This window comes from Apteryx rowi, unplaced genomic scaffold, assembly GCF_003343035.1.
Source record: "Apteryx rowi isolate R43461 unplaced genomic scaffold, aptRow1 scaffold_36, whole genome shotgun sequence".
Classification (NCBI taxonomy): Eukaryota; Metazoa; Chordata; class Aves; order Apterygiformes; family Apterygidae; genus Apteryx; species Apteryx rowi.
In genome coordinates, this window is record NW_020450085.1 from 1,477,984 (window position 1) to 1,505,369 (window position 27,386).

General features: G+C 38.9%; 1 protein-coding gene across 4 annotated transcripts in view; it reads left to right on the top strand.

Annotated features, from left to right (window-relative positions):
* PXYLP1 (2-phosphoxylose phosphatase 1) overlaps nt 1–27,386 on the top strand; it is a 46,429-nt gene that overhangs the window by 16,530 nt on the left and 2,513 nt on the right. For 3 of the 4 annotated variants that reach the window (XM_026073088.1, XM_026073087.1, XM_026073089.1), the window contains 3 exons: nt 9,503–9,664; nt 10,579–10,705; nt 24,674–24,813. In XM_026073088.1, coding sequence (XP_025928873.1) covers nt 9,503–9,664; nt 10,579–10,705; nt 24,674–24,813 — 429 coding nt within the window. Of the gene's footprint in view, nt 1–552; nt 606–9,502; nt 9,665–10,578; nt 10,706–24,673; nt 24,814–27,386 lie in introns of those variants that run through there. The other variant, XM_026073090.1, reaches the window with a different exon arrangement.

Here is a 27,386-nt window from a genome sequence, read left to right on the forward strand (position 1 = left end):
GCTGGGGGCTGAAGGGCAGCTGTAGCTGAGTATCTGAGCTCCAGCTGGAGGGCACCGTGGGAACTGAGCCTTCAGGCTCTGCAGTGACTTGTTCGTTCTTGGTCTGCAAGAGCAAAAGAAAAGGGAAATCTGCCTCTTCTGTCTTTATCAAATCACAAGAAGTAATTTGGGAAGGAAATAGGAGTATAACTTGTATGTTGTCACTTTGAAACAGAGGATGTAATGTGAAGAACACGAGGAAATAAGAACATAGCAGTAAAGAACTCGACAGAATTTTAAAACCTGTGTTTCTCATATTGACCCAGATAATGCAGAAATTCACTTTACAAGAGTCAGTGTGTTGAAGTGTGTGTGTTTGGGGAAACGTTTGTGGATTTCACCCATTTCTCTTGACAGGTTTATGTTTATATTTAAGAGTTCAGAATCTGATGTCCTCTTCCACAAGTCTGCTGGAGCATTCCTCATTGCCTTCAGAAGTAATTGATTTTTTTGCTGTTGGAAAGGAGATGTATACCTATACCTGACAGGATCAACAGAACTATTCAAGTGGACTTTAACTGCTGGTGTCAGTATTGCAGAAATCTGTGGGTTCTGCAGTATGAAGTGTATGTATTCAAGGCTGCCATAGCATGCATATTTTAGCACTTTTGATTAGAAGTACTGGTTTGACAGGAGTGTTTATTCAATGGTATCTGCTGCTTGGTCACTACACTTTTAAATACTTTGCATAAATATCTGTAATACAGTCTCTCCTTGAACTTGAAACATAGGATGCTGGCAATGGGGTTGTGCTGTAAATCAACAGACTCCAGGAAAATTGCCTAAACTACTGTGATCTCATATGGGAGGAAAAACAGCAGTGACAATCCAGAAAGTGAAAATATATCAAGTGGGTATATGTCTTGACACACCTCAATCCAGAATGTGCTCGCTACTAGTGCTGACTCTTTTCGAGTGCTCGGACRCTCGGGGAAGGGACCTGCTGTCTCTGCTCAGTGTCGCTCCCATCCCACTCTTCCGTGGGTGCCATGAGGCTGGAAACTCTTGCCTGCTTCTGTGACAAGGTTGATGAATTTCTGCTTTGGGTCATCCCTTTTCAGACTTCTGCTTTGATAGCATTTTTAAGTGCTTACCTCTGTTGCCCAGCTACAGTTGTAACCTGGAAGCTGCACATATGTGACCTTGAAACACATACTTATGATTGCTGGGGTGAAGTATTGTGGAGAAATTACACTCCTAGCAACCTTCTTTGGCTTGTCAGGGATTTGTCAAAGCGGGGCTTTTTGTTGTTGCTATTCTAGGTTAAATTTGGATTTTTTTTTCCTCCATGCTGTTCTTTCTGTTATCCCCCTCCCCATAGCTCTTTTCACTCTCTGCCTTTGGAGGGGTGCAGAGAGAGGTTAGCAGCACTGTGGGAAGAAGGCCTTGAAGCTTGGAGCCCATGGTACGGTAGAAAGGGCAGCAGTCTCCCAGGGAGCTTTCTGCAGAGAAAACATCTGTGCTCCAGGGCCTCCCGGCTGCGCTTCCTCGCCAACAGGCAGAAAACGTGTTAGAAGAGGAGGAGAAAATGGAAGGGTAGATGCTGCGGGAAGCAGAGGTGTGGAGAAAGAAGTACATTCAGATATGGATGGCTGGGAAGGAATAGAGACTCCAGAGATACTGAGGACTGTCACTTCTTCAGAAGCTTGCTGTGGACAGACTATATATGTATTTTTTATTTCTGCTTCTGGGCCATATGTTCAGAGGCTTTACAATGCCTTTTTTTAAGGTTTTTATGCTTGTTTTTCTTAATGGTACTCGATTGCTTTACCAAGGTGGGGCTAATCAGCCTTTTCTGTTTGTGTGATGATACTCAGCTTTCGCGTGGAGCCCGCTAGTAATTGTGCAGTTGTGCGTTATGGATAAAGGCAGTCGCTGTTAGTACGGCTCGTACCGTTAAACTTGCAAAGCCTGTGTTCAGCTGTAAGAAAGAATAAAATGAGAAGGGTGGATTGTGTGTCACACAGACATATTTGAGCTTTGTTGATGTTCAAATACATGTTTGTAGTTGGAAGCAGAGCTTTAAAAGTGACCCTAGGGACTTGCTCCTGAGGCGTGAACACGGGATGGCAGGAATCAAACCTGGTGCGGCTGAATGTCAGAGCTCCTGCCGTGCTGTTCCCGCTCCGCCTCGCTCTTAAACTGACGGCTGGTTACCTTGTACGATGTGCTCTTCAGCCCATAGGTACTTCACCTTTTTTTATTATCCAACCCCCCCGCCCCGGTTGTTTTTGTTTCTATATAAATCTTCACCTGTTTTTCTGCCATCTCAGTTGTTTTGAAGCACTCCTCCCTTTTCTAATTATTCTTTACATCCTCTTCATCTACTTTTCCTTTTCTATCTTCCAGTTTTTCAGAGAGAGAGAGAAAAACTAAAAGGAAAGTCTACATTCCTCAGCAGAATTTCAGAAGTCTGACTTTTCTCCTCTGTGCTAGGCAACCTTGTTACTGCCCTATTAGGAGCAAAAAAAGAGGAGGGGAAAAAAAAAAGATAGAAGAGGGATAAATAACTTTTTGTGTTCTCTGACATGCGCATTTATGTGTGTGTGTGTGTGTGTGGTTTTTTTTTTTTTTTTTAATAGCATATTAGCATATGGTTACCTACATTGGGGTGTTCTTGCATTTCTGCTGTGTGGCTTCATTTCCATGTGACTGTTTTAAATAGTATGTTTGCATGGAGCTGAAAGAACCTTCTGTTTTATAAATGATGAAAACTTTAGGTCTCCATTTAGTCAAGGGAAAATTGAAGCTAGCATGGCTACTTGTGTTGCTGCTTCTCAGGCTGGTTGGAGTTACAAGGGAGAACAGAAATGGAAAATCATTTTATTGCCTGTCTTTCTGCTTTTAGGTAAATCTAAAGTGAATTTTTTTCATGGATAAGTCTTTCTTTTATGTAAACAGTGGCAATATCTTCGTGTTTTTCAAACCGAAACTAGGATTGCAGGAGGGAGAAAAATTGGTAATGGACTGATTTAGCATTTAATTTTGTGTTTCTTCTCCATGAATTTGTGCTTTGTCTTATGTTTGTTTTTCTGCTGTACCGAATTCCTGTTCGTTTTGTGTCAGGCTTTTGTAGCCCTAATCCAGATTGGGCTGGCTCTCTTCTGAGTATAATAGTTGATATGATAAACTTGACATTCTTCTTGTGTGTCGTAATTGCTACAGTCATTGTAATGAAAGCACTTCTGAATGGTTCTCTCTCGCTTAGGAACTACTTTTCTAGTTTTTGTCTTTACTGGTGTATTTTCTTGCATTCAGGAACTGTGGTAAAGGGAAAAAACCTGACAAATTAGCCATATCCTCTTAAAATAGGTCACATGTAACGTACACTGACAATAAAACAGTATGTCATAACTTTTCAGATACCGCTGTTTATACTCAGTAGTAAATTTCTTAGCCAAAGTTATAACTTCATTTAAAATTTTGTCTTCAGGTTCTGTAGGGCAGTTAGTGTGACTTAAAATAAAAAAGTGCTGTAGACTTTTTGTTTGATTACACTGTACACCACTAATAAATTGAAGGAAAGTGAACATAAAAGGCAAATTTATGTAAAATTTTCTAGCTCCATTAAGTTAGTGTCTGAGTTTAGACTTTTTACTCTAATTTTGTCAAATTAAGGAACTAAAACGTATTTGAACTTGAAGGTGTAAAAAATGCCTGGCGGCAGGGTTCTGCCGCAGCCCGGAGCCGTTGCGGGGTGCCCCGGCCGCGCGGCGCCTGACGGGGGGTGCCTGGCCGTGGTCCTGGGGGCCGCGCGAGTCCCAGAGCAGCCGGCGTGTTCAGTTTATTTCATGCCTCAAATTTTTCTGGTGCAGTGGGGCACCTCTCGGAGCTGCTGTGAGGTGTCTTCTGTTTTAATGTTTCTGTGAGCCTTGTATTTTTTGTCCCTGATAACGTTTTTTTTTTTTTTTTTAATGTTTCAAAGTAGTTCTTGTGTAGCTTCTTTAGTTTTAAAATAAGCATATGAATATTGGGACAGAAAATGTTTTCTTTCCCTCTTTGTCATCAAACTACCTCTATCATAATATGTATGTATTCTTTGTAGTTTTGGTGTTGGCAAAGTTTCCAGAAATATCACCAAATAAGTTTCAGACAGTTTATTAACTGCCCTAACTTTGGGAATATACAGAGATCAAAATCATCTGATACATTTGTTTTACATTGTTATATTCCTGGCATAGTAAAAAAGTGAGCTTTGAAAGTCAGCAATGTGAAGATCTTGTTCAAAAACACTCTTAATCAAAGATTTAAGCATGACCGTATGTTCACTGGCAGACTTCTGTTTTGTGCAGGGCATGTAACAGTGAACTAATAGACCAATTCATATAAAATAGTGTCAAGCTATAAAAAGCTGTGTAAAAGTTACATAGTAGAATTATAATCTTACAATGATTTACAGTTGAAAGCAGCATAGAGTTAGGAAAAAAAGATGAATTTCAACTCTGTACGAGTGACTTCTTTTTTTCCTGCTCTGCGCTGTGTCAGTCTGGTATTACTTGTGAGTATACTGGTCACGTTTGGACCAAAACCCCCACTTGGGCGACAGAGGTGGGACTGATCATGCAGAGGAGGACTTTCACTAGTGAGATACTGGCATACGGGGGAAAATGGATGGTTTTCAGAGCTTTAAATAGCTGCTCCTTGTGGTGTTAGAGGTACCTGAATGGAGGAACGCACGGAGCCTGCTACGCAGTAGGGAGCTGGAGAGGATAAGGTGTGCCCAGCCGGACGAGGCAGCTGGGAAGCAGGATAAATGAAGGCAACTGGGGAGCACAGAGCTCAAGTACTGGGGGAAAGGGAGGGAGAAAGGAGAAGACATTATAAAGAGGCGAGGCACTAACAATGTCCAGGGAATGGCAGAAAATGAGAAGCTGTAAATAACTGAGGGAGGCACCCGAGACTTCAGCTGTCCATATGGAAAATACACGTGACATTATTTGGGACAAGCGGAAGCACCAAGAGGGGCAGAACTCCATGGGGTCCTCATCCAGGCTCGTGGCTGCCTGCGAGGGGGTGTGACGTGGGAGGAAGAGGAGCAGCTGTCCTGCATGGGCTGTTTGGGGTCACCGTGCTGGTGAGGCTGAGCGAACAGAACGCAGCTTTCCTACTGAAAGTCATACCTCCTTGGGCTTGTGTTTTCCCCTCTTCTGAAATACTCACTATTTTAATATGTATGCATTTAGTAGAGATTTTCACTGAACTGCCTAGACTGGTGTCCAAATCATACTTTTTTTTCTTAATACATACAGATGAATTAAAGACCCAGGTATTTGCATATGTAGTTTGGTTGATTTCTTCCAATATGTGTTACTTCACGTATGTTAAAAGTAAATGCTACCTGTTGTGGCAATGCCTGTTTAAGTGACTGGAATTCTTTGACCTTTCTGATAATTTTCTTTGCTTGCCTATAAACAATTTGTACCACGTAAGTCAAATATCTTTGGAAATCCAGTCAACGTGTTTATGCCCTTGGAGGGTTGAAAGACAGAAGCTCCTTTAGCCCAGTCCTTATCTGAGACACTTGGAAGCAGACAGGGTGGTAGCTGTTTAGTGGGGAACTCCTGTGCCCTTTCTTCCGCCCTGGTATAATCAAAGCTTATTCACCAAACAGTGCACGTAATATTTACCAGCTACTACTAAGTAGTTAATAAATGTAATTAGCAGCATTACTTAAAATTTAGGACAGGCTGTTACCAATTACTTTTATTCATGGTGTGAAGTATTGTTATTCCTGATCTTTCTCAGAGTCCATTTCCAGTCCATGGGAGAGTCTTAATTTGCACCCAAAGCTGCTTTGTCTGAAGAGTCTCCTTTAAGGGTGTTTTGTCAGTGGCTTTTGTGAAATTTAAACGTGTCATCTGATAATCCTGTAGATGCCATTTTTAATATGCAATTTTACTTTTAATAATTTAAAAGGAGTAGATTCTTCTTTTAAAATTTAGTGGTTTTCCTTGTTCTTAAATTTGTCTGGCTGTTTTAAAGTATTTCTTCAACTGATTTGTTTAGAAATGAAACTTGCTATCTCTAGATAAAATATGTGGCCCCATGAATCCTAAGGTACTTGATCTCAATAAGCTAACATGCATCTGTTGACTGCTGTGCTTAATAGTCTTGGTGCAAAAATCGGATGTGTTCAGCTGACTTGGTACATTTTTGAGATTAAGTTAGTAGCAACAATGTTGTGGGGTGCTTTAGAGAAAATTTTTAACAGAAAGCTAGTAGTAGTTACTCTTAACACATTTCTGTCTAGGAAACTTGACCAATATAATACAGCTGCTGTAATCTCCTGTCTATGCTTTTATTAGACATGGCAACTACTTTCTTGTAATTCTGTTTATTCGCAGAGGCCAGTAGTTACTAACATAACACATTCTTTGGGATTTATATCCCAAATACAAATTCTCTGCGAGTCCCCTTCAGGCCAGAGTCATCAACCTCTGATAAATGTTCCCCAGATTCCCTGTTATTAAATAGAGTTTCTCCATCAGTTGTTGGCACTCTCTCACAATGTACAATAGCCTTAGCTTGGGAGGAGCTGAAGAATGAGTCTGATATGTAAATCGGCGTGGGAATGGCAGCTGAGCCCTGCAGTTTAAATGGCCAAACTCAAAACTGCAGTTTCGTGTTCTTGTCAAGCACAGTCCTATGGGTAATTGCATACAAAATCTGAAGTATCTTGAGGAAAGGTTTGAAGCCATTGCTCTGTGGGTATTTGCCATGTCAACAGTTATAGCAAGGGTATGGAAAATACTTGTATTCTGGTTTTGGCAGGCAAAGAGAAACCACATAAATGTTAAAAACTGTGTATTGTGCTATAAGAATGAAGAGTCTGTGTTACATTAATGACTGTGAACTTTTAAAATCTTTCCATGTGTTTCACTTCAGTTTGCTGTCTTCGTTGTTCTTTGTGCGCACAACTCTACTCCAGAACAAATTTGCCTCTCAAGTTAGGACTGGGAGTCAAGGTGCAGCTGAGGAACTGGCCCAGAAGAATCAAAACTCTGTTTTGAAATTTGTCCTCTCTGCCTCTCTGCCATATTTTATTTTGTGTTGTGTTATTTTTGCCATAGAACACCAATAGTGGGAACAATATGAACAGTTTTGCTCCTCATTTTCACTCTGAATCAGCTAGTGTTCAAGTTCCAGAGAATACTGCCAGGAAAAGAATTGTGAACATTCGTTGTTACAAGTGTCATCTTGTAAGGCTTGTAAATTAACTAGCGCTTTCATATCAAGACAAGCTAAAGAGCCGTTGTCAGTACAACTCTGACCTTAAATTCAGATACTGTGGAAGCATGCTTTTATATGTCTGATGACTGGTAAGAGTATTTCTGTTAATTTCCCTGCTACGTGTGTGTTGAATACATTTCTTTCTAATTAAAAGTTTTGTCATGATAGCTTCAGTTGCATTTCAACAATAATATTAACATTTGTGCACATTTTCTTTAAATAGCCAATCTATTTAAGGCTGGCAAGGTAGCCGAAGGAGGGGAATTAGTGAGAAAAGCGATGGGCAATCTAGCCCCTTCAATCTCCATTACTTTGTTTTCCCAAAGGTTCACAGTAGCATGGTCTTAACTATGCTGTGTTGTTGGTATCACTGTTATGGGAGGTTCAAATGATATCACGAATTACCAGTTAAAAGTAGATGTCTGAGTTCTATGCAATTTAAGAAAATAATTGGGAGCAAGGAGAAGTAATCTTACTCTATGAGTTCTGTCCTATTAATGTTTTCTGTGATGTTGTTATATAGAGTATTTTTGTCTACCTTTCAACACAGGTGTGATAGTTGTGAGCATCTTGTGTTACTCTTTCTTTCCATCTCTAGCTTTTCTTCTTTCATCTTTCTCCTTCAGTCTCTGTCTCCTTTTGTCTTTCCTCTTCCCCCTTCTTCCCTCTACACTCGCATCATTTTTGGGTCATTTTCATTTTTGCGATAGCTGTCTCCAAGGATTGAAGAGAGACTGACTGGCATTGGCTGATGTGCTGTTTGATAGTTCAATGTCAATTTGACATTGTGACATTGTCAAAGTGAAAATGATGAGGGACAGCTGGGCCTGTTATGGCTTGGTCCACATGCCACACATTTTTGAGTGCCCGTTTGAAGCGGTCATTGGTTAGCAGTCTTCCAGTCGAGATGCAAACATGCAGGCAACTGACTGCTTGCCTCCCTGTGGAGGAGGGATCACATACAACTGTGACTGTGATTATATATTTTTAAAGCTTTTCTGAGCTCATGCAGGAAAGTATTCAGTCATGTAAAATATTTCAGCTGAGGTTTTTCTGGCATTCATTCACCTCTGCCATTCTAATCTAATTAGACTTTCTACTTTTGTTGTCTTATTGGTTATACCTTACATGTTAGGTGATGAATCAGAATTAAAATGCCTTGCCTTCTTCATAAACTGTGTTTCCCAAAGGTACCAGTTATTACTGTATGCTAAAATTTGTGACATTTTGTACCGAATGGTTCCCTTTCATTGAATTATCCAAAAGGTTAAATAAGAATGACCAATACGCATGCACACAAAAGGATGAAATTTTGCAAGAATGACAGGGTGCTCTGGATCTGCCCACTTACTGCTGAGTTGGTGCTGTGGTGCTCAGTACCTCACATTTCTGAGGAGGTGATGAGACATAGAGCAAACTATTTTATCTTTTTCCCTGAGGAAGTGCCGAAGTGGACAGGCAGTTGGCATCTGTGAAGCACTTCCTGGAGTCCAGTTCCTGGTGTAAGCGCTTGTGATGCTTGTTCTTGAGATCAGGCAGCAAACGGGTGCAGTCCTGAGCTGAGGCCTTCAGGCTTCCAGCTGGAGCAAGGCAGGGGAAGTTCATCGCTTGGAAAGATCAGGCTAACGCAGAACAAGATTTTTCTTTTCTGTAAAGGAAAGTCTCGCTTTTAATCTAGTTGCATTTTCTCAAGTGCTAAAATCATATGAAGTCTCTTTGTTTTCAAGAGGTGTCTGTCTGTCTGACTTGAGCAGTATTATGCTGAAGAGTCACAGCATTGGCAGTCAATGCAGGGTAGTAGGTAATGGTTGGTGTGCTGTCTGTGAATTATCTGAAAGGTATGGTTTTTTTTCTTCCCTCTTCTTTCTATTCATGCATGCTCTTAGAGCTTCATGAGAGACTGTGACAGAAAAAGCAGCTTCAAAGAGCACACAAGGCAAGGCAAAGTAGTTCTATATCCAGATGGATTTCTGCAGTGTTAGCCAAGCATTGACTTTGCTAAAGAGCTCTCTGGGCTTGCCTTGTTGACTGTAAAAACATGAAAAATTCACAACAAAGATCTATACTCTAGAGTGGCATCCTTTCATAGCAACTGTAGTCTTTGTGTATAATTGTTTTCTTAAAAAAATAATTCCTAGTCCTTTATGTTCTTCAACCATCCTGAAGATTTAATTAACTAATGCTAGTTACTAACTAGCATTAATTTATTGCATGCATGGTTTGTATCTTTCAGTGCACTTAATCCCAGTAAACCCCATCAGGGAAGATGGGCTGAATCCTAAGAGCCGGAAGAGAATAATGCCTGATTTGCTGACTGAACCCCCTGCAATAGATCCTGTTTATGAAGCTCATGTTTACTGTAATATTCCCACCATTGCCGAACGCAGCATGGAAGGTAAGCTTTGTGCATGTAGATGTCAGTTTCATTGCTTGTTTCTACATGCTGACTTTGGAAATGATTACTTTGTGCGTTGTCAGTTCTTCAGTGCTTGGAGCAAGGTACAGCAAGGCCAGCTGGTTGCTGAATTATATTGAATCATTCAAAATGCTTCACTCTTCTTTCCCTCCCTTCATATCCTCGCTGGTGTCTTAAATTTTGGAAATGGTCTACTGCAAAGGTTCTGTTGCCTGTTAACAATGAACTGGAAGTCCATAATGGGAAGGGGTGGGAGTGATATATTGTATATTTGACTAATAATGTTTATTACGAGTGAGCTGTATTGGAAATTATTATTAATGTCTGAAATACAGTTGATTTATAAGTCTGAAAAAAACAGAGCTAACTCATGTTAGAACTCCAGACCAGTAGATATGGTCAACTAGAAGACACTTTTGTGTTCCTTACCCTATAGCAGCTGCAGCAGCAAGTTAGCCTGAATGAATTCCTTCATTAATGTATCCCACTAGTGCATAGAAAATAGAAACTAGTATATCAAAAAGCTCTAAATTGGGCATGCTGCAAAACGTATCTTTACAGTAGGGGCCTAGAAGTGGCATCACAAATGTGGGGGGAGTCTTACTGTGTTGGCAGAGACCCCTACTGAATAATTTCTTGTATGGTTGTTGGACTTTGGATGTGCTGTGGAAAAAGTGTTAGGCACCTGAGCCTTGTATAAATCCTCTTGCAAATTAAAGTGAAATGTTCATTGGGACAAGAAGTTATCATCTCTTGTGTGCCCCCCCCCCCTTGCAACACCAAAGTTATCAAATTTATTATGCTTGCTTTTTTTCTTAAAGCACTAGTATTCAGCGGAAAGATTTAGGTAACATTCACTTTATATATTTATTTATTTGTTTATTTTCACTTAGGTCATGCACCTCATTATTTTAAACTAGTGTCGGTTCAAGTGTTGATTCGACATGGCGATAGATACCCACTGTATGCCATTCCCAAGACAAAGAGRCCTGACATTGACTGCACACTGGTGCCTAGCAGGTACAGTTCCTGGCTTCTGTCATTACTGGATGCACATATCGTTTCATATTTCTTTTGTGAGCTCTTCAGGGTGTGGCTTCTGATCTTTCTGTACTGTGGTGAATTAAAATAACTTTATGATGGGTGTGCAACATTTCCTTTGAAACATTACATTTTGCTACCAGTTCAGACCAGGAAAATTCTGGGTATTTCTGTTTCTAATTAAAAAATTAGGACTTCATCTGCTCTATATAGAAAGCAAAAGTTGTGTAATATTTAGGTTACCATTCCCCATAGATAAGCTTCCTCACATTTAAAAAATGTGATACTTGWATTTTATATTATCTTTGGCTTATTTCTTTTAACTTTTCAGAAATATAGGCTATGAGAGTTTTCCCTTAAATTAATGATTTATATCAAATTTATTTCAGGAAGAAAACATGAAGGTTGTACATTTAGTTATTAGAGTACAGGCTAAACAGTGTATACAACTGTTTGCTATTTAAAAACTACGCTTTCTGTAGTTACCACTGACTGCTTGAAACTGTCACACCTCAGTTTTCTGTCTCTGGCTGCCATTAACATGTCATTTACCCTTTTGTTTCAAAATATTTTGCTTCTGTCTAACATCACATCATTGTAGTTTCCTGGTGCTTATTTTGATATCATGATCAGTTCGAGCTATGGATGTGCTCTGAATACTTCTCCTTCTAGAAGAAACAGTTCGTTCTTCTTTAGGTTTTACTCATTGATAAAGATGAAGTACAGTGTAAAGCAGTAGAAACAGGGTGATGCAAGTTCCAAAACCTTTGTCCCAGCTTGCTTGATTACGTGTGTTCTTTTTCAGTAGGATCTGTGTATTTTTTTTCCCCAGCGGAGAGCTTTCCCTGTGAACTTTCTGAATGTTTACTGTTAAAAGAAAAAAAGAACACACGTTAGCAAAGCCTTTTGGCAAATCGACAGCTTTATACTGCTATCCACTCAGCAGGGCGAGAGTGAAGTGTGGGGATTTCCCTGCTGGGCGCTGCCTCTGCTTGGTGCGCATGCATGTATTACTGGGGAAAGAGGCATAATGGGTCTCTTGGTATACAGAGCTGTGCAGATACACCGTAAATACCTTTTTCTGGAGTAGTGTGCAATCTCCTCCATCTCTAAGGAGATGGTGCTCTGGCTGTCCTGGTGCAGAATCTTTCAGAGGTGGCTTTGTGCTCTCATGCTGAAAAAGCAACAGTGGTGAAAGTGCATTTCTGACTGCTAGATGTATCAAATGTGTTTCTCGTCTTGGTAGATTCACGGGCCATGTTTCTGAGACTTTTATTAGCCTCCCATCATCGGTAGCATTTATGATTTTTATCTTTCATATCTGAAACACTCTGTCCTTTCAGCTTTTCCTCAGTGGGTTTTTAACAAAAGAATCTCTCTGTAGGAGAATGTGGACTATAGTAAGCTTTATGTTCATGATGAGCTAGTCTGCAGCAGTTCCATTTAGGAAGCTGACTCAATTTTCATATTTGGTCCTGAGTCAGTTTTTAGTTTGAGTATATTAAAACCCCAAAGCTGTAGTAATATTACACAGTAGGAATGCTGCTAAAATATGCAGAACCAAGATAAAAGGATACCTGCAATTAATCGTTAAGTACAGCTTCACCTCGTACTCATACAGCTGATGGGAACCTTGATTAAAGAGGCTTACTAAGTAGGTGCATAGAGGAGTGGACAAAAAGGCTAGCAGAAAATGATCAGCAAATCTGGCAGTTCTCTGAAGAAAGCTGAAATACCTTGACTTGCTGTTCAGATATATGGCTGCATAAGAGCAATTGCCCATGTTGGGAGAAGATGTCCTGAAACCTGCAAGGCTTGGAGTGTTGTCTTCAGTTGTAGTCAGTGTTGTAATCTGGCATGAATAACTGAAAAGTAACCATAGCACTGACCACGCTACTGTTGTTGGTGAGTGACTCCACAAGGGCTTGAAACTGCGAGCAGCTTTGCCCCATCAGTGTGTCTGCTGTAGCTGTTCATAGGAACCAGGCTTAAGAGGTCCTGAGTTTTATTCAAGTTACCCTAAGTTTTGTACAAAGGTCTGAACAGAGAGTGTGTGTGTGTGTGTGTACAGAAGTCTCAGTGCAACCTATTAGTGAAATTAAGGCTCTGTTGAAGATCTGTGCTTTTAAAGGAAAAATCTTAAATATTAAGACAGCTTTTATTTTTTAATCTTGTACAATGTTTTTTATATATATATAATATGCATATATACATTTTTATATATAATGTATACAAATATACATAGGAAAATATATGCACTTTTAAGAGTAAAACAGGAGGAAAAAATTAGACATGAAAAATCTGCTTATTATAGCTAACATTGCACTGGAATTGAGAAGATTTAAATAGCTTCTGTTTTCACTATTTTTAGGGTATGTATGTACTCATATCTTAGCTGCTTGATGCAAGTATCAAAATTAGAAATTGAGCAAAAAGAAATCCTGATTTTTTTTTTTTTTTCTTTTTGCCTCCTCTTTTAAAGACTGCTCATCTTTTGGAGTGCTTGTCTGTGAACACCAACAGAAATACCTGATTTTCTAACTATACTGAAAAAGCTTTATACATTATAGTGGTCTGGGATGTCTTACAGAGTGCATTGTTTTTTTCTTGTTTGTTTGTTGTTGTTGTTGTTTTTTTTTTTTTTTTCGAACTTTTCATCCACTGTCTTGTTGGCCACTTCTCTTCTTTATTCACACTTAGGCTTCCACCAAAATGCTTGTTTTGTCCAGAAGGGGCATCCTCTGGCATGAAATTAGGGCATGCAACACTCAGATTGCAGACAGGAAACCCAATTGCAGGTATCTCTACCAAGGAGTTGAGCAGGCAATTAGTTTCTCTAACAAGATGAAAAATGAACAATTTGCTAATAGCTATGATAGTATTTTAAATGAGCTGCCTCTAAGGGGTGAGGTTATTTTCAGAATGAAGCACTAAGTAAAGAAACATGATTTAAATTCTTCTGGGGTTCTTAAAGGCTCTGATCTTGCTCGGTGCCTGCCACATTAGAATGTATGGGTGACCTTTTTTATTGAAGAGATGTTAACTGCAAGTGGTAATGTTGGATGCATAGCTGTATTTCTCAATATTACAATGGCATATGACCTCYGTTTTGTATTTGTCAGAAAAGCTTTTATAACCGTTTCCACTTTAGTTTTGGGCAAGGAATATAACAGGAAGGCCTTGGAATTGGGAAAAACTATCCATAAAATGCAAGTGCCTAGTGCCACCTTTGACACTGCCCACAGAATGGCCAAGTCGAGCAGCTGGAGGGCGTAATGCCAGGCTGTGGTGAGATGGCCAGCAGATAGCTACCCTGGCCCGTTACTAATTTGTGGGGCATTAGAACATCAGTGTACGGATGATAGGTCCATTACAGTTTACAGCCACTAAAAATGAGCAGAGAATCAGAGACCTTGTCTCTTTCAGAACAAAGTTCATATAAAATAGAATTTCCTGGCTGACTTCGAAAGGGCAGCAGAAAGATTAAGAGAGTTGGCTTTGTGCCATATTGTCCAGAAGTTTTAGAGCTGACATTTCCAAACACAGCTAGAATTTTTAATGTTTCTACCATTGTTTTGAATGGTGTATTTATTATTTTAACATCAGGAAGCTATTTGCTGAGTTTGGCTGTCAAGCTTATATTCCTTTGATTTAAATTTGGTGCTTGATTGTAAATGTATTTATAYTGAGAGTATTACAAGGCATATAATTGCTACCTTTTAACTGAAGGTTTCTTGATGCTGTATAATTAAGTTGAGATGTCTGATTAAAAGTCTGACTCGTTTGAGCTCTCTGGACTTCAGTTTCAGATAAGTATGCTGCTCATATTCAGTCTGCTCTTTATTTGACTTGGCATTCAGCTGACGGAATTCATTAATTACGCAGATTATGCTACAGCCCCATGGACTTCTAATGGGTATGCAAAATAGTCTTGAGGTCATGCTTTGGATTTGTGAATTATGGATTGCAACATGTAAGTGTGGAGTGAATATAAGCAAATGGATTAAATGCTTTGGAGATTACTTCCATCTAAAACTTCAATTAATATTATTATTTTCATTGTTCTGGATGCAAATTTCCAAAATGAACTGAATAATATATACTCTTTTCCCTCAGAAATTTAATTGACTGGTATTAGTGAAAATCCTTCCATTGTAGTGTTTGCTTTTGGGGGAATAAGTTAATTTTCAACTTTTTTTCCCCTTTGTACCTTGCTTGTATAGTGTCAAAATTAACAAATATGCCATGTTTCTTCATTGAGGTTATATTTGAGATAGAGAAGAAATACTTTTTTGGAAAATATTAAAATGATTTCAGAAGACTGCTATACTTTAATAGCATGCTGGCTTAACTGGCATGTGCTTGAAGGCATTTTGAGAGGTGTTAATGTTAATCATAGGAAGCTTAGTAACAAATATTTTAGTTTCAATACACTCTTGTCTTGAAACTACTATGAAAAAGAGAGGAAAGTGGGAGTGGGAAATATTACATTGTGAGCTAAAGGAGGTGTGGATTTGACTAGATGCAAGGTCAAAGTATGATCCAGACCAGAATTAGGTGAAGAAGGGTCTCTTGAGGCTTTTTATGACTTCTCTAAGGCCTCAGAGGAAGAGTGAAGAATACAGGCATACCTTGTTTTATTGTGCTTTGCTTCATTGCGCTTCGCAGATATTGTGTTTTTTGCAAATTGAAAGTTTGTGGCAACCCTGTATTGAGCAAGTCTATCAGCGCCATTTTTCCAACAGCATGTGCTCACTTTGTGTCTCTGTGTCACATTTTGGTAATTCTCGCAATATTGCAAACTTTTTCATTATTATTATATCTGTTACGGTGATCTGTGATCAGTGATCTTTGACGTTACTATTGTAATTGTTTTGGGGCGCCATGAACCGTGCCCATACAAGACGGCAAACTTGATCAATAAATGTTGTGTGTGTTCTGACTGCTCCACCGACCGGCCGTTCCCCCATCTCTCTCCCTCTCCTCGGGCCTCCCTATTCCCTGAGACACAACAGTATTGAAATTAGCCCAATTAATAACCCTACAATGACCTCCAAGTGTTCAAGTGAAAGGAAGAGTCGCACGTCTCTCACTTTAAATCAAAAACTAGAAATGATGAAGCTTAGCGAGGAAGGCATGTCAAAAGCCAAGACAGGCCGAAAGCTTGGCCTCTTGCGCCAAACAGTTCACCAAGGTGTGAATGCAAAAGAAAAACTCTTGAAGGGAATTCAAAGTGCTACTCCAGTGAACACACAAATGATAAGAAAGAGAAACAGCCTTATTGCTGATATGGAGAAAGTTTGAGTGGTCTGGATAGAAGATCCAACCAGCCACAACAGTCCCTTAAGCCAAAGCCCAATCTAGAGCAAGGCCCGAACTCTCTTCAGTTCTGTGAAGGCTGAGAGGGGTGAGGAAGCTGCAGAAGAAAAGTTTGAAGCTAGCAGAGGTTGGTTCATGGGGTTTAAGGAAAGAAGTCATCTCCATAACATAAAAGTGCCAGGTGAAGCAGCAAGTGCTGATGTAGAAGCTGCAGCAAGTTATCCAGAAGATCTAGCTAAGAGAATCAATGAAGGTGGCTACACTAAACAACAGATGTTCAATGTAGACGAAACAGCCTTCTGTTGGAAGAAGATGCCACCTAGGACTTTCATAGCTAGGGACGAGAAGTCAATGCCTGGCTTCAAAGATTCAAAGGTCAGGCTGACTCTCTTGTTAGGGGCTAATGCAGCTGGTGACTTTAGGTTGAAGCCAACACTCATTTACCATTCCGAAAATCCTAGGGCCCTTAAGAATTATGCTCAATCTACTCTGCCTGTGCTCTATAAATGGAACAACAAAGCCTGGATGACAGCACATCTGTTTACAACACGGTTTACTGAATATTTTAAGCCCATTGCTGAGACCTACTGCTCAGAAAAAAAGATTCCTTTCAAAATATTACTGCTCATTGGCAATGCACCTGGTCACCCAAGAGCTCTGATGGAGACGTACAACAAGATGAATGTTGCTTTCATGCCTGCTAACACAACATCCATGCTGCAGTCCAGGGATCAAGGAGTCATTTCGACTTTCAAGTCTTATTATTTAAGAAATACATTTCGCAAGGCTATAGCTGCCATAGATAGTGATTGCTCTGATGGATCTGGGCAAAGCAAATTGAAAACCTTCTGGAAAGGATTCACCATTCTAGATGCCGTTAAGAACATTTGTAATTCACAGGAGGAGATCAAAATATCAACATTAACAGGAGCGTAGAGGAAGTTGATTCCAAGCCTCATGGATGACTTTGAGGTGTTCAGGACTTCAGCGGAGGAAGTAACTGCAGATGCGGTGGAAATAGCAAGAGAACTAGAATTAGAAGTGGAGCCTGAAGATGTGACTGAATTGCTGCAATCTCATGATAAAACTTTAATGGATGAGGAGCTGCTGCTTATGGATGAGCAAAGAAAGTRGTTTCTTGAGATGGAATCTGCTCCTGGTGAMGATGCTGTGAACATTGTTSAAATGACAACAGAGGATTTAGAATATTACATAAACTGAGTTGATAGAGCAGCAGCAGGGTTTGAGAGGACTGACTCCAATAGTGGAAGAAGTCCTATTGTGGGTAAAATGCTATCAAACAGCATCGCATGCTACAGAGAAATCCTTTGTGAAAGGAAGAGTCAATCGATGCGGCAAACTTCATTGCTATCTTATTTTAAGAATTTGCCACAGCCACCCCAGCCTTCAGCAACCACCGCCCTGATCAGTCAGCAGCCATCAGCATCGAGGCAAGACCCTCCACCAGCAAAAAGATTACGACTTGCTAAAGGCTCAGATGATGGTTAGCATTTTTTAGCAATAAAGCATTTTTTAATTAAGGTATGTACATTGGTTTTTTTAGACATAATGCTATTGCACTCTTAAGAGATTACAGTATAGTGTAAACATAACTTTTATATGCACTGGGAAACCAAAAAATTCATGTCACTCACTTTATTGTGATATTCGCTTTATTGTGGTGGTCTGGAACCGAACCCGCAATATCTCCGAGGTATGCCTGTATTGAATCACTGGACAGTTTGTTGCAAGGCTGTAAAAGCTGTAACATTTTCTTGAATAAATAAGCCCTAATGGTCTCTTAAAGATCCTTTGTGTAGACTAGGATAATCTGTTGTTATTTTTAATGGGTCTTTCCATTCATTTGTCTTCTAAAAAAGGAAACTGATCCTTTGATCTAAAGCTTTTTTGACTACCTGGCCTTCACAGAAAAAATATGTTCTTTTTGCCTTGAGTTATAAAATTATTTTCTGCATTTTAAGTAGAAGAGAAAATAGACTTGCTTTTTGGTGCAGACAGAATCTGGTATGATATGATTATGAAAAGGTGAAGTTCATTTGTCAGAAGCTTGGTGCAGCAGCTTAACGTTTGGCATGGTCATGTTTACTTACCCACTGTGGGCTCTGCAGCTCTGTCAGAAGTTTGGTCCTCTTGGTTTTTGCAGATTCTGCTTTTCCTAACACAAGTGACATTTGCAYAGATAAATGTAGTTTAAAAAAAAAATCAGTGTTTTGTTTGATATCCCTGTCCACTTCTGCAAGTTCTTTCCCAAGGCATATAGATCTCCTGCAGGACTCAGGAGTCTAGTGCTGTGAGTGGATAGCACTGTGCAGTAGCAGAGGTAAGCTGAATAAAAACTTACCCCTCCTGAATTCTGCTGAGCATCCATAATCTGCTAACCGGCAGTTTTCCACTTGATAACTATTCAGTTTAAGCTTTTAAATAAGTGACTCTGCTTAGGATTTGGTCTCAATAATTACAATATTTCTTCTATTGCTGTTTCCCTTTTAATCATAACTTCAACATCTTATTTTTCTGTTTGTCTATAGCATCTTATATGACTGTCAGGCTATGCTTTTTTTTATGCCGCTCTGGATTTTTTACAAATATGTAAATGATTTAAAAAAAATAAAAACCCCTGTAGTTGCATGTACTTTTGTCAAGATAATGACTTTCCACATCTGTTTCTAAGCACTTGCTTCATACTAATTAGCTTAACCTTGCAGTCTTTATAGATATGTAATCTCAAATTAGTAGGTGATTCAAAGGAATATTCAGTTTAATGAGTTGGAAGACCAACCAAATGGTGCAGTTTGAACATCAGGTTTGAAGAAACAAAACTTACACTCTGTACTTCATTTTACAGTATACATAGTAGAAATAAGGCCATGGTTCAATGATCCCATAGCTTTGGTAGGAAAATGTATTAAAGGAATTTTTAATAGGCTGTTGCTATGCTGTGCTGCTGCTACAATGGTGATGGCAGCACAGTTGTTTTTAAGACTGAGCACTAATCCAGATCAGGGAATAGATTTTGACTGAAAATACTACTAAAATTAAAAACCACAAGGATTGAGGGGTTGGGAACTTTGACCGAAATTGCCTCTGTTGGGGCCTGATCTGCAGCTGAGACTAAAGGAGGCACAAAACTGTGCTCTGTGAACCTGATTTTTTTTTTTTCTTTTAATTCTTTACTGAAAACAGTTTCTGCTCACAGGGATCACTAGGTAAGAAAATCTTTCACAAGTAGACAATATAAATCAATAGTAGTATTTTCCTGAGTGGTCCTGATAAGCATGGACCATTTGTGGTATGGATTACAATTAGCCCTGATAAATGTGGATCATTTTCTTCCTGCTCTGTGAATTAACTCTGAAATCTAACAATGGTGATGTAATATCAGACATGTGGCTTCATGCTGTGATTTTTAACAAAGGTATCTAGTTCAAAGAGCTGTTCCTTCCAAAAGAGGCTTCCGTGCATTTGAGCATACTGAGCAACAGGGGCAAAATGCCTCAGTCTTCCATAGTAGTTCTTAAATACTGACTTTGAAGTCTTGAATTCAGCTTAGTCTTATGGGGGAGGGKGGGGATGGACACTAACGCGCACACAGGCACACACGCACACACGCACGCACAYTCTCCTGTAACAAAGTTTCTGTGCTGCTACTCAAGAAATGAGGTCTCGCTGTATAATACGTATGAACTTAATGTTGAGAACTGCAAGAGTTGTATTTCTTAAATAGATGCAATAAATGCATGTTTCATGCACGTTTCTTGCACAGTATTTTGTACCATTATGGCTAATTCGTCCAAAATCCAGTAGTGGATTTTCTGAGGTGTCTTGTGCATATTCTCACTCTGATACTATATTTCTCACTTTTCCATGCTAATTCTGAACAACCTTCGAGTTAGTGTTCACTTCTCATCAAGTAAAATACCTCTAGGTTTTTATATCTAAACTCCTCAAGGAAAAAGAAAAAGGAAATTCTCATTAAAGGATGTCAGCTCAGTTGTTGGCAGAAATATGCATATGGTTCAAATAGTTGCGTAGAATTTCTTTACATGCTACACTGATCACAGCACAGCAATAAAGAAACAATGTCATATTTCAGTATTAAAGCTTGTTAAGACTTTTATAAATAAGATACTTAAATGTTGGTCCATTTTAATGCTAGTGCATGAAAACTGCACTATTAAATTTGGGATCTATTATCCCATGTTTAGTTCTTAAAGAAAAAAGTCAAGCTGAATTATTATTGGAGGGAAGTGTCCTCAGTTTTGTTAGATACGCATTATTTACCACAATAAAATAATGGAAGTGCAAATTTACAGACCCTAAAAAAGGGAAATAAATGTTCAAGATTAGGAAAAAATAAGTCTGTCAGTGGTAATGAGCCTTTCCACACACTGATAAAATTTGAAATATTTATTGTATTAATATGGTTCCCAAATACTGTAGCTTACTGTCATAATGTCAAGCAAATTACAGAGTAAATATCTTTTTAGTCCATTTTTATTTTCTGGTTACTTTTATGGAAACAAAATTTTAAGGATATTTCAGTCTTTTCAACTATACAACTGAGTAATTTTCTTTGCTTCCTGCTCAAACAGTCCCAGCAGTCTTAGCTGTGTTGCCTAGATACTCCATCTCCTGCGGCATCTGTAAATTGGGCAATTCAACAGGAGGATTTGTAAGCTAAAAAAAAAAAAAAAAAAAAAATCCTGGGGGAGGGGTGTAATAATTTGTCAGATAGTAGCCTAAATGGTGCTGTAAAAACTAATTATTTCAATAGCAAAATTTCTGTTTGTTAACATGTATGGGGTTAATCAGGAGAACTGCTGGCATATTCATTTTTTTGTTGCATACACCAGGTTTGCATTAAGGATAGAAGCATATTGGAGCCTGGGATGTCTGTCCCCTTTAGGTAGAATAGCTCTTACTTCCTTTGTTTGATCTTCCCCTCTCCTCCTTCCCCCCCTCCCCAAAATACATTCAAAAAGTAGTAAGCTTTCAATTAAAGGTCCAAAATTCATGTTCAGAAACACATCCAACAGAGTCGTATTTCATTGTTCACTTTTGTGGGCATGCGCTTAACTTGTGCTTACTTTAAAAATCATTTAATGAACAGTTAAATAACTTACATCTATGTAGATATACGACCAGCTATATTAAGGTAGAGTAGTATAAGTTTTACCAAGTCCTGGATATTAGCTTGCCTTGTCTGCCATTGTTTAGGTGTATCTTTTTGCATTGCACTTGACCATTTTTAATAGTGGAAGGTACTATCTGCTATGTGCTTTTTTCTTCCTTCATTCCTTCCCATAAGGGCTTGCTGATAGTTTCATCAGCGCAGGTTTGATTCCTTTAGAATTCAGGTTTTGTAACCAAAACAGCAGAGCAAGCAGAATGGACAGTACAGTTCTTTCCTAGTGTTTTCATAGGTATATTTGCCAAACTTGCTAATGATGTAAGTGTGATTTAAGGAAAATCATGATTGACAAGCTATTCAGGGTTTTTTAAAGCGTAAAGTTTAGAAAATGGGTCGTTCAGACTGCTACGTCTGTAACAAGCTTAAAAGCTATTTGCAAACACTGTTCACTTAATTTCCTTAACTTAAATCTTCCATTTTAGATTTTACTGCTGGGCTGTGGAAAATACCAAATCTACAAAAAGTTCTGTTTGAGATTCACATCTGGAGCTGGATTAAGCTCTCAAATGTGTACTTAATAAACAGGAAACCTCAACTGATCTAGATAGGAACAAAGCCTTTTACATGCCTTTGCTTCCCAAACATTAAGCTTTCTTTGAGTTGTTAAAATTATTATATATGGAAGAAGCTATGGATTTAAAATGTCATAAATTGACTGGTTTTCCTTTCAATTTGAAGTAAAAATGAAAAAATGAATATTTTCTCTCATTTTGCTGCTGTCTAGCATTTTTCTTGCTGGCATTTGTACCATAATTTATAGTAACATTTTTCTCCTAAGTTTTTTTTTTTTTCCCTGAAGGTAAATTAAATACTGGCAAATTCAGATTTTAGAAAATATGACAACGCAATTCCAAAAAGCTAGCTTTCTATCAAAGGAGGGGGCTGATGTCGTATGAGACCTACTGTATTTGCATGCTGTGAGCATAGCTTTGCGACAGAGGCTTTCTTATTTGAGAGCACCTCTCTGTTGGCTCCCCTGTGTAAGTATTAGGGTCTTTGTCCTAGTAAAATTTGATTCCAGACTTTAATTCATACTTTAGTAGTGTTGTGGCTCCCTCTTGTGGTTCTTGTAACTTTGGGAGTAAATTGTTGTTGTTGTTGTTGTTGTTGTTGGGCCTGAGGTTTGGTACCAAAACAGTATATTATTCTAGCAAAGTGTAAACATGAACATGAAATAAAAAAATGCTGACTATTCTATAAAACTTCTCTGACCAAATTTATCTTCATAAAATCTTTTTGATAAATTTTTTTTGTGATCAGCATCAAAAAATAGACTACTGTATTCAGGCTGAAAGTCCTATTAAAATGCTAACCATCTGGGCAGAGCTGGACTGCTGAGCAGTTTCTGATCTAGCTGCACACGGAAGTAGAGGTGACTGCATTTGTGCACATGTGTGAATACTAGCAAAGAACACTTCCTCACAGAAGAGGGGCAAAGAAGAAATGAGGCAATGTTAAATCAACTGGGGTGGAAAAAGAAAGTCTTAAAGTGCATTTTATATGCAGTGGYGTCTAGGAACTTAAGTGATGGGGTGATGGTTTTCAAAGCATTTATCAAATGTAAATGTTAACAAAGAAAATATTACTTATGTAGGCTGATCATGGAAGTGTGAGCACAGATTTTTAAGGTTTAAATTCCTTTCTATTGCATTGTTTGTGGACTTCTATTTATGTAATTTTCAGCATACCAATGCAACAGTGWACTGAGTTCATTTGTATTTGAAATTTGCAGAACAGTTTAGGAGATGCAGGTATTCTTTCACTGACTTGAATTCAGTTTGACTGAGTTATCCTAGACTCTTGCTTGCATCTCTTTCCAGTTGTTTTCATGACTTGTATTATGGGTGTATTTACAGTCAGTTACTATTATTACATCTGCTTTAGAATTAATAAACTCAAGTACAGAAAAAAATGGCTTTCTTGGGGAAAGACTAAGCAGCAGCTCTACAACAGTCCTTTTCTCCCAGTCTCCATCAGCTTGGCCTGGGCTAGCCAGCTTTCTGTAATGATTATCTGTACATGAACAAAAAGAGGCAATATCTAGTGGCCACCTTGCTGCGTTTTGCTGCCACAAATGTTTGGATCGTTACCTGTCTTGTTGCTCAGAGCATTTTGAAAGGGGCTTATTGGGACTGTGTGTTCTTACATTAGCAAAGAAAGGAATTACTCCAGAATTAGAAGCCCTGTATCTCTTACTTCCGGTGCCAAGGAAGCAGTTTTAAAGTAGCAAATATTTGTTTTTCTCATAGCATTCTTGTAATAAATACTGTATTTGTGGAACAATGCTGAAATGCAGTTCTCTTACATGASAAGACTGTGCAGAAGGGTGGTTCTGCCTAAGCTGTGCTTTACTCAGAGACAGTACTGATCTTACAGGAAAGGTGCTAAAAGTTTAAGTAGAGCTTGTACAGTGCCTTGCAGCATACTTTGAATTGAGAAGTTTTATTGTCACTAGTGAAGTGGTATTCACATCTGCAGTCAAGACTTGGAGTGCCTTTGCAAGACACTRATCATATGGGCTATTCTAGGTGCTTCTTTTGAAATACTGAATGTTGAGCAAGGTTGAATAAAATGGACAATGTGTTGACATTCACTCAGACACACCACTGTGTATAATCTCTAGTCTTAGATGTTTTCCTAAGTGTAAAGCTTTCATGGATGGTATATTAAGTATGCCATGAATATTTTTTTCTTAACCTAAGATGCCGCATAATTTGGTCTCATCCAGGACCAAAGCGTAGGACTCTTTCTTCCTAGGTATAGTACCATACCCAAAACTACGGGCTCCAGTTTTCATTGGGCCACTGGACGCTGCTTTGCAGGTACTCCTTAACTGGGGCTGCATGTGCTATTTGATGTGAAGCCTGAAGAAATTTGAAATAAAGAATGTGATTGCAGTCAGCATTTTACATTACCAAACTTGAGAATTCCCCAAGATCTTCCACTTCCAGTAGTGGTTAGTTGAACCCCTTTAGATTGTTAGTGTCATTGGCCATGTCGTTGAAGTGCAGAGGTACTTCAGAAACTGGAAAAAGTCATTTTTGCAGGGATTTAAAAATACTTGAAAAATTCACAATAGTATTATTGTTTGCCTTTAAAAAAAAAAAAAGTGTTAAACTGCAAGCAAATATTTTTCCCAGTTGCTTACCGAAAGAATCACAGCTTTCACATGCCAAGGCATCCCACAAATATCCCTTAGTCTCCCTGTAGCTCTTTGCTAGAGAGGCAACTAAGTAGTTGGATTTCTTTTGCACACTTGCAAAAGTCCTGAGTAAGAGCAGATGCTGTCTCAGTGGGAAATAACCTCTCACCATGAAACTTTCTGAGCTGACATAGTTGGAATACTTGACTCTCTTGAGCTGTTTTCCCATATACTTTTGGAAGTTTTCACATTTTTTCATTGTTTATCTCTCTAGGAAACCTTCTCATCCTCAGCTTGAAGCTTTCATTAAACATATGTCCAAAGGATCTGCAGCCCAAATGGATGGTACCCTAGGCAGCCTGCCTCGGTACCCTAGTCATTCTTTGTGTGAAATGGGAGAGCTTACACAGACAGGTAAGTTTCTGTAGCGGCTTTATTTATCCTTTCCTGTGCTCTATTAAATATAGCCCGCTTGAAAAGGGATCTTCTATTTCTCTCTATATTAAAATGTGTGTGTGTGTGCATATCTGTATATCTAATTTTATGGAAGCTTATAATGTTGGTCATAACTTAGATTATGCAGGAATATGAATAATATAAGAAATGCTGTATACTACAAAAGTGGTAACAGTTCTAGTTAACTGTACTTTATCCTACAGCCTGCCTGCATTCTGTTACAAATTGATCACTTTTGGCATCTCTTTTCACTTTATTTTTAATAAGTTAGAACACCGCACTGTGAAACTGCTTTGTCCCCCCCCTCAGAAAATGACATTGCTCAGTCCCTCGTGAGAAAGAATTAAATTCTGTTACTTACTGGTTTGAGATTCAGAATGGCCCTGGTACTGAAGAACAGTCACTTAATTGCCAGTTTTCACCTGTAATATAAGTAGAGTGTGTAGTGCAAGAGATTCAGGTGTACAGACAAATTTGATGCTTGTATTACGGAAACAGAAAAGCTCTTTTGACCATGTGGTGCCCCCCCACCCCACCCCCGGCCGCCTTTGTTTTGTTCTAAGCTTTATAAAGTGTCAAGAGCATTAAAGAAGCTGGGCTGAAAGGTGTTGGACTCCTGTTTTCTGGTGTATTTATTCACGTGTATTTTCACCACAAGGAAATGAAGCTTCATTCACATATTCTGTGTCAATTCTGTTGAGCTTAGTTATTGGGAGAAAAGGTGAAAATACCAGCACTGAAATTCCAAACAATTTCTTAAAAAAAAAAAAAAGAAAAGAAAAAAGTGTAGAAGAGAGACTTTGTTAATTCTACCACTGAGAGAAAGACTGTTGAACTCTCCTAGTGAACATATGCTTTAGTTTATCCATACCAAATAGTAGGGAACATGGGTGATAACTGGAAGTGTTGCAGTGGGGATATGRGTATGCAGAAGAAAGCATGTGGAGAGCTGGGAGTATTGTGTTGCTGGGGGCAGTGGGAATATTAGAAGGAGCTGAAGGGCTTGGGATTAGAGAGGAAACTGGTGGTAGTGCTGGGTCCAGAGAGTGATGAAAGAGCCATTGGAAGCATCTGGGACTGTTGGCAGCAGGGGATAGTAAATATGAGGGAAACAAAGGTTGAGAGGAGAGAAGAATAGAAACAAGCTGTAAACTGGTAAGAAACAGCTTTTCWCTGATTCCACAGTTCATGGAATAGTTTGTATTTTCTGGATACTGGCTGAACTGATGTGAACTTAAGTCAGTGTTTTAGTTCAGTTCCTTTTTTGCATGTATTCATATTAGTGCTTCAAAAATAAAAAATGAGTACCTATCCATAACTGGGGAAACGTAACTGTTGCACAGCCGTGCATGTGCGTTGTGAAAAAGGTTGATCACAAGTAGATTTTTCTTTTCAATATTAATTTCATTTGAAAATTCACGTTAATAGTACTCTTCTGTTTTCCTGTGCCTTTTCAAATTTTAACAATCTATTTTATTTCATTCCCACACTACAGGCAATCACTTTTAATTGTGTGTTATCCTTTTCCTAAATATCAGTGACTAAAGGAGCACATTACAATGTATCTGGAGAGTCAACAGATTTGGAGACTGTCTAGAGAGAATTAAAAACATGTAAATTTGGGGGTTAGTGCCACTTCTCTCTTGCCAGCTGTCTCTGAGAATTTCTTTCTGTATTTGTGAATTCAAAAATCACCTGTCAAATCCTCATACCTTCTGGAGACCCATCAGAAGAATGGCTTGCATTAGGCAAGTCACTGCAAGTCTTGCAGAGTGACCTCAGGAGAAATGGAGTCAGTTTACTAAGGAACTCTTACTAACACAGCACAGTGCATGGGAAACKGAATTCATCGTTACACACAGCTTGTAATTCAGCTAGTATTTGGGACTTGTCGCCTGTAACAAGGTATACAAATGTGCTGATGCATGCAGGGTTCATGCTTGTTACTTGGCTGCTGTAGAGGGATAATACAAGGAATGTGGATTCTGGAGTAAAGGTATTGGCAGGGGAGGAGGACACACACCCTCTTCCTTTCCAGCTGWGGGTTAGCGTGAGAATTATCAAGGAATTTGAGTACATCCTGAAGGAGGATAAGGAAGGAAGTCTGGTGATGCYGATTCCCTTACCTCCCCACACTGTTTTGTGAGTTTGCACGTGAGTTTACACTCTGTGTTCATTTGAGTGCCAGTACTTTTACCAGCTACCATAAATTTGCAGGGAGCACAAGCATTCACTGCCTATCTGGAAATTTGACTCAGGTGCAGTCTGGATCCACTCTCACAGGCACTGTATTTTTATAGTCACGTTAGATTTTCTGTTCAGGCTTGTCTCTATTCCAAAGAACAAACATTAAACCACTAAAGTTTAAATGAATTATACAGAACCAGCTTTTTCTCTCTGTATCTTAGTTTAACTCCCAGAATCTGAGAGATAACTTAAGAGAAAGTATTTTGTATTTCATGCGGTTTCCCTGATAGCCAAGCATAAGTGAAGTTCAGCTTTGAAGTTCATAACTTTTTAACTAGTTTGTG